Below are 14,150 nucleotides of genomic sequence, written 5' to 3' on the forward strand. Positions count from 1 at the left end.
TGTCTCGTTTTTGCTCGCTCCACTATCATCTTAGCATCCTGCTAAGGTTCGAGTACGTAACCAATGGCTGTAGGCAGCAGTTGACTTCTCCAGCCTCCCATGCAGTAGTTTTTGTTAGCCTTTGCTTGTTTGCATTTTTGTTGAGATTTTGGCCAGGTGGGACTGGTTGTCCTAATTTTGTTTCTTTCTTTTGCAGTAGGTTCTTTTTTGTTTTATTCCATTACTAGCAGGGGTTTCGAAAGCCCTGTATAGGGTTGGCCCCCTGCTGTACATTTTTGATCTTTTTTCGGCTCACTATGTCCATCTTTCTGGTAATACTTTTGGGGTTTTGTTTTGTTTTGTTTTTTTCTAGGACACAAGAGGTGACGGTATTTAGCTCTCTTTTTTTCTTAACCAAAAGAAATGTCCTGGAGAGTTTTTGAATAAAAGAGAATATTTGAATCCTCACTCTTGCATCTGTCTCCTCAAATATGTTGTGCCCTTTTGGACGTAACAGCCAGGGAAATAAATAGTACTACCCTTTTAATGTGCTTTTCTTCATGTTCAGGTGTTAAAGAAGGGAAAATTGCAAAATAGTAGCTCTTGAAGAAATAACAAAAACAGATTCTCTAGACTCATTCAGAAAATACGAAAGCCTATTTATAGGTCACAAAAACATACGTGACGTTTTTAATAGTGCAGTAAAGGTCAGACAAATAACTATTCAGTTTCAATTGTTGCAGTATCAATGCATTAAATCTATCAGACATAATGAAAAAAATGTCAACATTTTTGTGTCTGATCAATACATTGTTCTGGGTTCTGTGGGTTATCGAAATAAATAAAAGAAAATAATTATTAAGACAGATTTTATTAAGTAGATCAAAATATTAACGACACAGTGAACTTTAGGGGAACCTTCAAAATGTATAACTCGAAGATGATTTATCATGTCCATTCAGCAGAACAGGAATAAACACAAAATCGAAAGTGAACTCCAAATCAAAAAATTAAAATGTAATTTGAAAATTTTAAGATGAACTTCAAAAAGGAATAAAACAATAAGTATTTTGGGAGTATGATCAAATTAAGAATTACATGACTTATCAAAATCTGACATCACATCATTACACATTCACATTTTACATTGGGTTTTTGTTCATTAAATATTTTTTAGTGTTTTTCTCTGGCTGAAACAAAATGATGAAACACTTTGGAGCAAATATACACAGTATCAGTCCAAAAGTGGAGGCCAGAATAGCAAATATCTCCACAGCCACAGTAAATTTCCCAGGAGAGCTGACATAAGCTGGGATGAAGGTGATCCAGACTGCACAGAATATCAACATGCTGAAGGTTATCATCTTGGCTTCGTTGAAATTATCAGGTAGTTTCCGAGCTAGAACAGCTAACACAAAGCAAAACACAGCCAGCAGGCCGATGTAGCCGAGCACAGCCCAGAAACCAACAGCAGAGCCTAACGCACATTCCAGGATGATCTTCTCCTTGTAGGTGGTCAGATTTTTCACTGGGAAGGGAGGACTCACAACCAACCAAATAATACATATTATAACTTGAATAAATGTTACAGACACAACAGTCAACCTTTGCTGTACAGGTCCAAACCATTTCATAGCATTACTACCAGGAAGTGTAGCTTTAAAGGCCATTAGAACCACTATAGTTTTGCCAAGAACACAGGAGATACAGAGAACAAATGTGATGCCAAACGCTGTGTGCCGCAGCATGCAGGACCACTCAGAGGGGGCTCCAATGAAAGTTAATGAACATAAGAAACACAGAGTCAGAGAGAAGAGCAGCAGGAAGCTCAGCTCAGAGTTGTTGGCTCTGACAATTGGAGTTGTTCTGTGATGGAAGAAAATCACTGACGTAATAATGGCCAGAAAGGCTCCACTGATTGACACTACAGCCAGGATGATTGACAGAACTTCATCGAAGGAAAGAAACTCCACAGGTTTGTGGAAACAAGCATCTCTCTTTGGATTTGGCCAGAACTCTCCTGGACATGGAATGCAATCAGGAGAATCTGAAAATAAAATTAGAAAACAGCTTTTCGTTCTTTACTGTTGAGGATACAGGTTTGCATAAAAACATTACAATAACCTGTTATGTTGCTGATCTCTCCTTCAGGACATGGTATACAGTCATAGCAGCAGATTGGTTTTCCTTTCTGCAACACTTTACGAGTTCCTGGAGGACAACTCTCTGAACAAACTGACACTGGAACCTTAAACAGAGATGGAAAATAGAAATAAAAGAAATTCAAGTAGCTTGAGCAATATTTCCACTTTTTTCATTACTTGTGTGTCTCCATCCATCCAGGTTAGATTCTTGTAAATATGAAACTCCTGGCCTTTTGGCAGTGAAGCATCATAATATCCCACTGTTACCAGTTCAATATTTCCACTCTCACTCTTCTGCCAGTTAACAACATCATATGAAGCCACCGGATCCCCATTAGCATCAAAGGACACAGAGTAACCATTCTGGGTAAAATTCACTCTCTTTAGCTCAGTAAAAACCTGACAAGATGTAAATCACAATAATTAATGAAAAGAAGCAAAGAGAAATTCAACAACACTGAAATAGCAAAGAAAGATTTCTTTATTCCTGATCAAGAGAAAAAATATTTTTACTATCATTTGAACTCACCTGATTTAAGTCCAACCCTTTTTGTTTCTTACAGGTATTAGTGAAATTAGTTTCCTGACACACTGCGTTGTGAACAGCGTGTGCTATGGCATAAACAGCCTTGTACACCATGTTGCTAATTCTGAATTCAGACATTTCAGTATATGAGATCTTGAGCGTCATTAAGTCTTCAGTTCCATCACATGGTTTAGTTTTTGTAGAAAGAGCTAAAAAATAGGCAAAGAAAAATAAGGTGTTATGATAATTTCATATTGCATCAAAATTCTTTCAGCATTTCAACGCAGTAATACTTATTAACCTTAGAGAAATGAGACGTTTAAAATTAGTCAATGTGATATGAACATCATATGACATATCTTGTAATATCAAAACACTTCTAAATATCACAAAAGAACCATTTATCATTTCACAAGCTGTAAGAAATACTGATTTCTGTCTCAAGAATATGATCGAGTTTGAACCGTTAACCAATTTATTTAAAAAAAGAAATCAAACTGAGAATTGATCATGTTCGTTTCTCACCATTCGTCAAGCTGCAGTTGAAAGCTTCCTCCCAGAAGTCTGTGAGGACGGAGGAGGCGGCAACTTCAGAGGGAGAGAGACCCAGCAGGAAGTCTCTAAATCCTGGGATGACAGATTGTTGAATAGCAACTCCAATGGCTCCTGCACAGAAACTGAATCTCATCAGCTGAAGGTCTGTAATCCAACCCTCACTTCCAATCCACTGACGAGGCGGAGAAGGTTGTTGGTTTAGCTCCTCTAATAGAAATTTTATATCACCATCAGCAATAAATGCCACTATAGCGATTGCTGTCGATCTGAAAAGACAATAGATTGTATTGCCTAAAACTTAAACCTTTTCAGCACTTTCTAGATTTACTGGAATAAAAGTGGAATATTTAATTGTTTAACTATTTAAATATTGCTACAAAACGTTTCTGTATCTAGCCGAAGAACACAAACCAAATCAAAGATGCATAAACCTGCGGATAACGTCAGCGACTGTTTGGATCTTGCTCTTTGGGTCAGTTCGATAGAAAGCTTCAGTGTACTCCACACAGATCCCTTCTCTGTGTGCTGCTTCTAGAAAAGAGGCCATGCCATTTCTTCCATAATCTGAGTCAGAATGGATGGTTCCGATCCAAGTCCAGCCAAAGTGTTTCACCAGTTTGGCCAACGCATCAGCTTGGTAATGGTCACTGGGAATCGTTCTGAAGAAAGTTGGAAACTGCTTCTTATCTGACAGACAGGCACAGGTGGCAAAGTGGCTCACCTAAAACAACAAAAACAACAATTAATCTTTTTTTAACAGACATACTTTAAATATATTTTTATATTTTGTGATAAATTCAAACTTACCAGAGGAATGTTGAAGGGCCCAAAGATGCGTGACATGCCAATAGATGGAGTGGATCCAGAGTCACCAATAACACCCACTACCTCGCCTATTGTAGAACAATTGTGTCCTGTCTGAATCACGGGGTCCTCCCCGTTTGACAGCTGAAATGCCACATGAGTGGCCACAGTCACAGAGGCGCATGAATCGTAGATCTTATACCCGAGTTTAATCCCAGGCAGCAGATCTGTGTTGTTGTTTATCTCCTCAATTGCAAAGATCATTGCACGACCGAAGCGTAGTTCACGACTGTTGATACTGCACACAGACATTTACATGTTACTGCTTTTTTTTTTTTTTTAAGAAAATCTGTTTACATTTTTACAAACCAGGTAATACTATAAACTAAAGAGTATCATCTACTAATAAACTTGTGTCTTATCACTTCTGACCCTTTCTATGCACCTTAGAAGATGAAGTTGTGTCATTTACACAAGGTCATCAATACAGAAACTGATTTTTACTCTGTTGAAATTAATTTTGATGTTAAAAATAATTACCAAAAAAAACCTGTTAAATAAATCATTGCACTTTGCAGAATGCAAATAAAAATCTTTTCAGCTTTCAGTATAAATCTCTTCATTTCCCATCACTCTCCCTCTTACCAACCTCCCTGTGCAGGTGGGCGGCTCAGGCACAGTGGTGTAGCTGTGAATCTTTGTGATCTCCTTGTAACGAAAGGAAAAAATCCCACCAATAATGAACTCCCCGTCCATTGAGAATGCAGGTATACGAGCTGTACCCTGCAGAGTACAGTTGATAGCTGAAGCCTCATTTTTGCCTGAGTCTGATACAGTAAAAGCAGCAAATATGAGCCAAATATGAGCCAGTCTTAGGCCAATAAGGAGAAGTGAGATCTCCATCCCTCAAGTCTCTAAAGGTGGATGTGAGTGTTGCTACTGCTTCATATAACTCTTCTCCAGAACATGATCATTACATCACATAAATTACATCATCTAGCTGTCTGATTTGTTCTTACCATCAATGGATTTTGGTAGCAGCGTCATTCTTGTTGTTGCAACCCATGTAAGATATAAACTCCTCTTTGTGATATAGCTGGAGAATTTTAATTGGCACCAGCAGGGGGCGCCCTTTTGCTTACGTGTAGTAGGAGGATAAAGAGCAAGTCCGCTTTAGACTTGCTGTGTGCTAGAAACGACCCAAAACATGATAAAAAAATAAAATAAAAATAAAAAAGTGTACCATGCAAATTCTTTTTATGTTTTCCGACTTGGCTTAACAGATTATAACTCGTTTATAGTTGGGCTTTTTGGGGACAGCAGAGTTTTGTATTAAATGTTTTTCTGGAGCTCTGGTGAGTCACGTTAGCAGCAATTGCTAACTGATAGCTTCTTTTTTATTTACTTCAAGACTGTGCCTTGTAGAGTACAAACAAACAGTGCAACAAGATGAAAGAAAAACAGAAATAAGACCAAAAACACACAATTAAGACTAAAAACACACAATAATGCAAATAAGATGGAAATGGAGCAAGTATTTGGAACAAAAGAACTTTAGATAAGTGAGCTTTTTCTGACATATTCAAATTTAAACATCTCATTAAGTACTAATAGAGTAATATATATTTTTAAAAGATCAAAACAAATAGGATCCTTTCTCTTACAACAGTGTGGTACTGAACAAGCAAGTATTCACTACATCGGATGCTTGGCTGTCAAGATCATTAACATAATATAGTTAAATGAATTTACGGACATTTACTATTTTCAGTAACTGTAATGGTAGTTGCTATTAAAGAAGTTATCGGCAGGGGGCGTTTGGGGATTGAAATGAATATAGCAAGAGAAAGCATAAGACATGGATGCTCCAAATGTCAATGTTTGTTAGCGGTTATAAAGTTATGTAAATACAATCAACAAAATTATGATTAGTTATGCAACCATTGTCTGTTACAATCTGATGATAAGCTAGATCAAGACATTAAAGGATCATATCAATCTTTAGAGGGATTTAAACCATTCCATGTGTACTACTGAATTATGGCTTATTGGATTGATTCAAATGCATTGAAACAAAACATGAAATAAAATGTGAAATCCAGACTCATCAATATGAAGATGTAGATTTCAAATTTAATTTGCAAGTTTAAAAGTACGCTACAACATTATTCTAAAATGTAAAAAAGCAAAAATTAACGTGACATACATATTTGCTGAGCATGAACAGTTTAGGTTTTGTTGCATGACTTATCACACCATTGCTGGCAATCTGATCATCAAGACACACACATTTTACATTGGGCTTTTGTTCATTAAATTTTTCTTAGTGTTCTTTTCTGGCTGAAACAAAATGATGAAACACTTTGGAGCAAATATACACAGTATCAGTCCAAAACTGGAGGCCAGAATAGCAAATATCTCCACAGCCACAGTAAATTTCCCAGGAGAGCTGACATAAGCTGGGATGAAGGTGATCCAGACTGCACAGAATATCAACATGCTGAAGGTTATCATCTTGGCTTCGTTGAAATTATCAGGTAGTTTCCGAGCTAGAACAGCTAACACAAAGCAAAACACAGCCAGCAGGCCGATGTAGCCGAGCACAGCCCAGAAACCAACAGGAGAGCCTAACGCACATTCCAGGATGATCTTCTCCTTGTAGGTGGTCAGATTTTTCACTGGGAAGGGAGGACTCACAACCAACCAAATGATACATATTATAACCTGAATAAAGGTTACAGACACAACAGTCAATCTTTGCTGTACAGGTCCAAACCATTTCATAGCATTACTACCAGGAAGTGTAGCTTTAAAGGCCATTAGAACCACTATAGTTTTCCCAAGAACACAGGAGATACAGAGAACAAATGTGATGCCAAAAGCTGTGTGCCGCAGCATGCAGGACCACTCAGAGGGGGCTCCAATGAAAGTTAATGAACATAAGAAACACAGAGTCAGAGAGAAGAGCAGCAGGAAGCTCAGCTCAGAGTTGTTGGCTCTGACAATTGGAGTTGTTCTGTGATGGAAGAAAATTACTGCTGTTATGACGGCCAGAAAGGCTCCACTGATTGACACTACAGCCAGGATGATTGACAGAACTTCATCGAAGGAAAGAAACTCCACAGGTTTGTGGAAACAAGCATCTCTCTTTGGATTTGGCCAGAACTCTCCTGGACATGGAATGCAATCAGGAGAATCTGAAAATAAAATTAGAAAACAGCTTTTCGTTCTTTACTGTTGAGAATACAAATTTTCATAAAATCATTACAATCACCTGTCATATTACTGATCTCTCCTTCAGGACATGGTATACAGTCATAGCAGCAGATTGGTTTTCCTTTCTGCAACACTTTACGAGTTCCTGGAGGACAACTCTCTGAGCAAACTGACACTGGAACCTGAAACAGAGACAAACATTGCTCATCTTCTTGAAAAATAAATGGTTTTCAAGAAAATGAGCAATGTTGTACTTTTTTCATTACTTGTGTGTCTCCATCCATCCAGGTTAGATTCTTGTAAATACGAAACTCCTGGCCTTTTGGCAGTGAAGCATCATAATATCCCACTGTTACCAGTTCAATATTTCCACTCTCACTTTTCTGCCAGTTAACAACATCATATGAAGCCACCGGATCCCCATTAGCATCAAAAGACACACGGTAACCATTCTGGGTAAAGTTGACTTTCTTCAGTTTGGTTAAAATCTGACAAGATGTAAATAATAAAAGTGAGCAAATAGAATTTCAACAACAGTGAACTAAGAAAAAAATATTTATTTCTATCAAGAGAATATAGTTAGCTTTCATTTGAACTCACCTGGTTTAAGTTCAACTCTTTTTGTTTCTTACAGGTATTAGTGAAATTAGTTTCCTGACACACTGCGTTGTGAACAGCGTGTGCTATGGCATAAACAGCCTTGTACACCATGTTGGTAATTCTGAATTCAGACGTTTCAATGTACGGGATCTTGAGTGTCATTAAGTCTTCAGTTCCATCACAAAGCTTCATTTTTGCAGAGGAAGCTGAAAAAAAAGAGCTGAGAAAATGAACAAAGTGTTGTCATACATTCGTTTTACATGATAATCCTTTTAGAATTTCAGCTCAGTTATATCCATTCAACTGTAATGTATAAAAGGGAAATAAAAATTACTGTGTAGTACATATCATATAAAATATATTGTAACGGCCGTGGCGTAGGGGATTGCGCGAACCCATGTTTAAAGGCCCTGAGTCCTCGACCCAGCCATCGTGGGTTCGACTCCTGGACCTGACATTTCTTCCCTCCTCTCCTTCCCCCTTTACTGTCAGCCTACTTTCATATAAGGGACACTAGAGCCCACAAAAAGACCCCCTGGAGGGGTAAAACAATATTTATTGTAGCATAGAGTTAATTTTGAAAATCAATAGAGAACACATACTGATTTCTCCATAAAGTGTTTGATAATTTAAAAACAAAATCTAAACATAATTAGGAATTGATCACATTCGTTTCTCACCATTCATCAAGCTGCAGTTGAAAGCTTCCTCCCAGAAGTCTGTGAGGACGGAGGAGGCGGCAACTTCAGAGGGAGAGACACCCAGCAGGAAGTCTCTAAATCCTGGGATGACGGATTGTTGAATAGCAACTCCAATGGCTCCTGCACAGAAACTGAATCTCATCAGCTGAAGGTCTGTAATCCAACCCTCACTTCCAATCCACTGACGAGGCGGAGAAGGTTGTTGGTTTAGCTCCTGAAACAGGAGTTTTATATCACCATCAGCAATAAATGCCACTATTGCGACTGTTGTCGACCTGAAAAGACAATAGATTGTATTGTCTAAAACTTAAACCTTTTCAGGACTTTTTAGATTAAGTGAAATAAAGGTCAAATATTTTATTCTCTATCTTTTGAAATATTGCTACCAAACGTTTCTGTATCTAGCCAAAGAACACAAACCAAATCAAAGATGCATAAACCTGCGGATAACGTCAGCGACTGTTTGGATCTTGCTCTTTGGGTCAGTTCGATGGAAAGCTTCAGTGTACTCCACACAGATCCCTTCTCTGTGTGCTGCTTCTAGAAAAGAGGCCATGCCATTTCTTCCATAATCTGAGTCAGAATGGATGGTTCCGATCCAAGTCCAGCCAAAGTTTTTCACCAGTTTGGCCAACGCATCAGCTTGGTAATGGTCACTGGGAATCGTTCTGAAGAAAGTTGGAAACTGCTTCTTATCTGACAGACAGGCACAGGTGGCAAAGTGGCTCACCTAAAACAAGAAAAACAATAGAGTTTTTTTTTCTCAAGTGGTTTATTAATACACCTCTATTACAATTGATAAGACATTCAAACTACTCACAAGAGGAATATTGAAGGGACCAAAGATGCGTGAAATGCTGATGGATTGCGTGGATCCAGAGTCACCAATAACACCCACTACCTCGCCTACTGTAGAACAATTGTGTCCTGTCTGAATCACGGGGTCCTCCCCGTTTGACAGCTGAAATGCCACATGAGTGGCCACAGTCACAGAGGCGCATGAATCGTAGATCTTATACCCGAGTTTAATCCCAGGCAGCAGATCTGTGTTGTTGTTTATCTCCTCAATTGCAAAGATCATTGCACGACTGAAGCGTAGCTCACGACTGTTGATACTGCACACAGACATTTACATGTTACTGCTTTTTATTTTTTTTTTAAGAAAATCTGTTTACGTTTTTACAAACCAGGTAATACCATGAACTAAAGAGTATCGTCTACTAAAGTTGTGTCTTATAATTTCTGACCCTTTCTATGCACCTTGGGGTTTGAGGTTGTGTCATTTACATAACTTCACTAACATATATATATGGACCTTTTCTCTCTTAAAATACATTTTCAGGTCATGCATAATTACAAAAAACCCCCAAAACTGTTAAATGAATCATTGTTTGCAGCATACAAATAAAAACCATTTCAGTTTTAAGCATAGCACTGTCTTCATATCCCATGCTCCCGTTTACCAACCTCCCTGTGCAGGTGGGCGGCTCAGGCGCAGTGGTGTAGCTGTGAATCTTTGTCAGCTCCTTGTAGTGGATTGCAAAAACACCGCCAATAATAAACTCTCCATCCTTTGAGAATGCAGGTATGCGAGCTGTACCCTGCAGAGTACAGTTGATAGCTAAAGCCCCATTTTTGACTCTATATGATACAGCAAAAGCAAAAACTAAAACAACATATATACCCTGAGCCAGTCTTAAGCCAATAAGGAGAAGTGAGATCTCCATCCCTTAAGTCTCTAAAAGTGGATGTGAGTGTTGCTACTGCTTCATATAACCCTTCAACAAAACATCATCATTACATCACATACATTACATCATCTAGCTGTCTGATTTGTTATTATCAACCATGGATTTTCAAAGCAGCATCATGCCTGTTGTTGCAACCCACTTAAAACATAAACTCCTCTTTATGATAGAGCTGCAGAATTTTAATCGGCACCTCTAGGGGGCGCACTATCACCTACATGTGTAGTAGAAGTAGTAGAATAAACGGCAAGTCCTTATTAGCTCTGCTGTGTGCAAAATCCCGGAATATTATAAAAATACAACCTTTTATGTGTTACATCTTGGCTTAACAAATTATAACTCTTTTATAGTTCGTCTTTTTGCGGGCAACAAGGTTTTTTGTCAAGTTTAACCACAATGCTTTTCCTGGAGCTCTGGTGAGTGATGTTAGCAGTTGTTGCTAACTGGTAGCATACTTTTTGTTTACTAAATCGTGAACAATACTGTATTTTGTAGAGTTAAAAAACAAAACAGTGCAGCAAGATAAAGGTAAAACAGAAACATGGGATTAAGACTCAAAACACTAAAATGTATGGCAAATAAAATGGAAATGGAGCAAGTATTTAAAGGCACTTATTTGGTTGTTTTCTTTTTTTTTACATTCATATTTAAACATCTCATTGAGCAGTAATAGAGTTAATGTTGGTTTGAAGAAGATTAAAAACAAAAAGGTCCTACATCTGTTTCATATATATATATATATATATATATATATATATATATAAACCGTTTTTATTGAAATTTTATGTGAAAGACCTGCTAAAAGTGGTACTCAATTATGAAGTAGAAAGAAATTTAAGCATGATTCAAAATGTTTTTTTTTTACAAACAAAAACCTGAAATGTCTGAAAAGTGTTGTGTGCAAAACAATTCTTCCCCTTTTATCTGAGCGCAACCAATTGCTTTCAGAAGTTGCCTAATGATTGCTTATGACTATCGTCCTCCTGTGAGTAATCTAATCTCGGTACAAACCCAGCTGCTTTGTGATGGCCTCAGAGGTTGGGTAAGAGAATATTGGGGCACAAACAGCGCTATGAGTCTGTTCACAGGACTGCCATTACGGTCTTTTTGGAAGTGGCAAGAAGGACGCCATTGACAAAACAAAACCACAAGAAGTCCTTTTTTGCAGTTTTCTGGAAGTCTTGAAGATGAGATCATTATTGAACTTTTCCCCCAAAATTCAAAGAGCTATGTGAGGCAGAGAACTAGCAATGGACATCACTCTGAACACACCATCACCACTGTCAAATACAGGTGGTGGCATCATGATGCTCTGGGGGTGCTTTTCTTCAGCAAGGACATGGAAGATGGTCAAAGTTGATGGGTGGAGCCGAAAAAGGACAATCTTGAAAGAAAACCTGTTGGAGTCTGCAAAGACTTGAAGCTAGGATGGCTGTTCACCTTCCAGCAGGACGACGACCCTAAACATAAAGTCAGGGCTACAAGGGGCCAATTCAAAACAAAACAAATTCATTTGTCAGAATGGACCAGTCAAAGTACAGACCTAGAACCATTTGAGAGTCTGTGGCAAGATCTGAAAACTGCTGTAGACAAATGCTCTTTATCTAATCTGACTGACCTTGAGCTGTTTTGCAAAGAAAGGGCAAAAATTTTCAGTCACTAGACGCAAAAAGCTGGTAGAGACGAACCCTAGAAGACTTGCAGCTGGAGTTGTAGCAAAAGGTGGTTCCAAAAGTATTGACTCAGGGAAGTCTGGATACTTTTGCACACTGCACTTTTCAATTTTTTATTTGTAAAAAATGTTTTGAATCATGTAAAATTTTATTTCTATGTGACAATTGTGTACCACTGTGTCTTTCACGTTAAATTCCAAGAAAATATATTTGTTTGTGGTTATAATGTGACAAAATATGGAAATGTTCAAGAGGTATGACTACTTTTGCAAGACACGGAATATGCATTGCATCTGTGCGACAAACTGGAAAAGGTCTACAAATTTGTAGTCTACAATTGATATTACTGATTGTTGTGGTTTAATGAAATGAGCTTCAAGTTGTTTGAGTTTTATTTTTAGGTCTTAACCATAGTGTAACCCAGTGTTTAAAAACACAAGTAAAAAAATTATAATAATAATAGATGTTGATTTAATGTCTTATTCTACCACAAGAGCTAAAAGGTATTCAAGTTAAAAAATAAGTTAATAAATATGTTCCTAAATATAGATAAAAAGTGCTAGAATCTTAAAAACTGTGAAATATGCCTTTAGTGATCGCTTCTATTGACGGATTAAGCAGCCAATGGCTGACGCAGTCTGATTTCGCGTCAGCGAATAGGGTTGATTGTCCCGCCCCTTTCAACTGCTGGCTGAGATTTCGCTCAGAACGTGTCAGACAGGCTTGAGAGCTAACAGCTGACGGTAAAGAGCTTGTAGGAAATTGATGAATCTGGAAATTGGTAAGAAAAACAATATTAATATAAATTCGCTAAATATATAATTCAAAATAGTAAATTCGTTTTTTGTTAGATGGTTTCCCTCGTGAATAACTGAAGCCCGAAAAAAGCCGTTGATAGCGTCGGAACATCGGTGAGTCATCGCATGCGCTCGGCAGTTGGTTAAGTAAATTTGGTGGAAATTGGCTAAAATACCTATTAAATGATCAAATTTAATACAAATAAAATGGTATTGTAAGATTTTGTATCGTTATTGTTGTGTATGTTGTATTTGTTCTATGTAATTGCATTTATTTTAAGATTGGAATGTATAATATACATATATATATATATATATATATATATATATATATATATATATATATATATATATATATATATATATATATATATATATATTACCACATATACGCTAATCTCTGTATTTTTACTAATATGTTGGTAAATGTGTATTCTTTTAACTTGTATGTTGTACAATGAAAGAAACAAAACAGTGAACTTGAGAAATGATGAAAGATAGCTCTTAAGTTTTATTGATGCTGTGCAGTGTTCTCTTAAGATGTTTTACAAGATAATTTGGCCAACAATGTTAATTTTTTTTGCTTGTATGATACACTGGCCTGGAGAGCCAAAATGATAGCACAAAATCCTCCTCTCCTGATACTTGGCGATGTAATTGCATTTATTTTAAGATTGGAATGTATAATATATATATATATATATATATATATATATATATATATATATATATATATATATATATATATATATATATATATATATATATTACCACATATACGCTAATCTCTTTAGTTTTACTAATATGTTGGTAAAATTGTATTCTTTTAACTTGAATGTTGTACAACATGAAAGAAACGAAAAAAAAGAAGAACTTGAGAAATGATGAAAGATAGCTTAAGTTTTATTGATGCTGGCGTCTTGTGTGCTAAGATGTTTTACTTTGGCCTTGTACCAGGTCAGGTTTTTTTTTTTGCTTGTATGATACACTTTTGGCCTGGAGAGCCAGAGATTCCAAAATCCTCCTCTCCTGAACTTGGATGGCGAGCCCCAGCCCAGAGGACCAGGCGCACGGGTAGATAGTGACCCGACTGGTCACCAGCCAAGAGACTTTGGCTGAACAGTTGATGCATTGGAGACTGGATTATTCAACTAATTTATTTATTTATTACTTTTTTTAAAAAGCGCACAATATTTGTTTGGTTTTTAAAAAAATGTGGATCCACAAATGTTCATTATATTAAATTTAGCTTTTTTTTATAGACAGTGTGTACTCTGTTGTTTCTCACACCTAGGTTCCCTTGAATTTAGAATTTTTTGATCAGGCCCAACTTCCTATATATATATATATATATATATATATATATATATATATATATATGGTATAAATGAATTAACCTTTCTTGTG

At 37.0% G+C, this 14,150-nt stretch overlaps 2 protein-coding genes across 2 annotated transcripts; both read right to left on the reverse strand.

Moving 5' to 3' along the window:
- Positions 1-726: 726 nt before the first annotated feature.
- Positions 727-5,195, reverse strand: LOC122832517 (extracellular calcium-sensing receptor-like). The gene is given in 8 exon segments (XM_044119338.1): positions 727-2,026; positions 2,104-2,227; positions 2,301-2,522; positions 2,653-2,858; positions 3,148-3,470; positions 3,636-3,925; positions 4,012-4,306; positions 4,658-5,195. Coding segments are annotated over 8 exon segments (2,619 nt in total). The 5' UTR covers positions 4,912-5,195; the 3' UTR covers positions 727-1,121.
- A 684-nt stretch (positions 5,196-5,879) lies between these two features.
- Positions 5,880-10,253, reverse strand: LOC122832518 (extracellular calcium-sensing receptor-like). Its single transcript, XM_044119339.1, has 8 exons — positions 9,993-10,253; positions 9,346-9,640; positions 8,966-9,255; positions 8,505-8,800; positions 7,825-8,030; positions 7,491-7,712; positions 7,283-7,406; positions 5,880-7,205 (listed from the first exon to the last, which is right to left on the reverse strand). The coding sequence occupies exons 1-8, from the start codon at positions 10,250-10,252 to the stop codon at positions 6,301-6,303; spliced, it is 2,598 nt and encodes an 865-aa protein (XP_043975274.1). The 5' UTR covers position 10,253; the 3' UTR covers positions 5,880-6,300.
- Between the last annotated feature and the right edge of the window lie 3,897 nt (positions 10,254-14,150).

The sequence above is a fragment of the Gambusia affinis genome, linkage group LG06 (genome assembly GCF_019740435.1).
Source record: "Gambusia affinis linkage group LG06, SWU_Gaff_1.0, whole genome shotgun sequence".
Taxonomy (NCBI): domain Eukaryota; kingdom Metazoa; phylum Chordata; class Actinopteri; order Cyprinodontiformes; family Poeciliidae; genus Gambusia; species Gambusia affinis.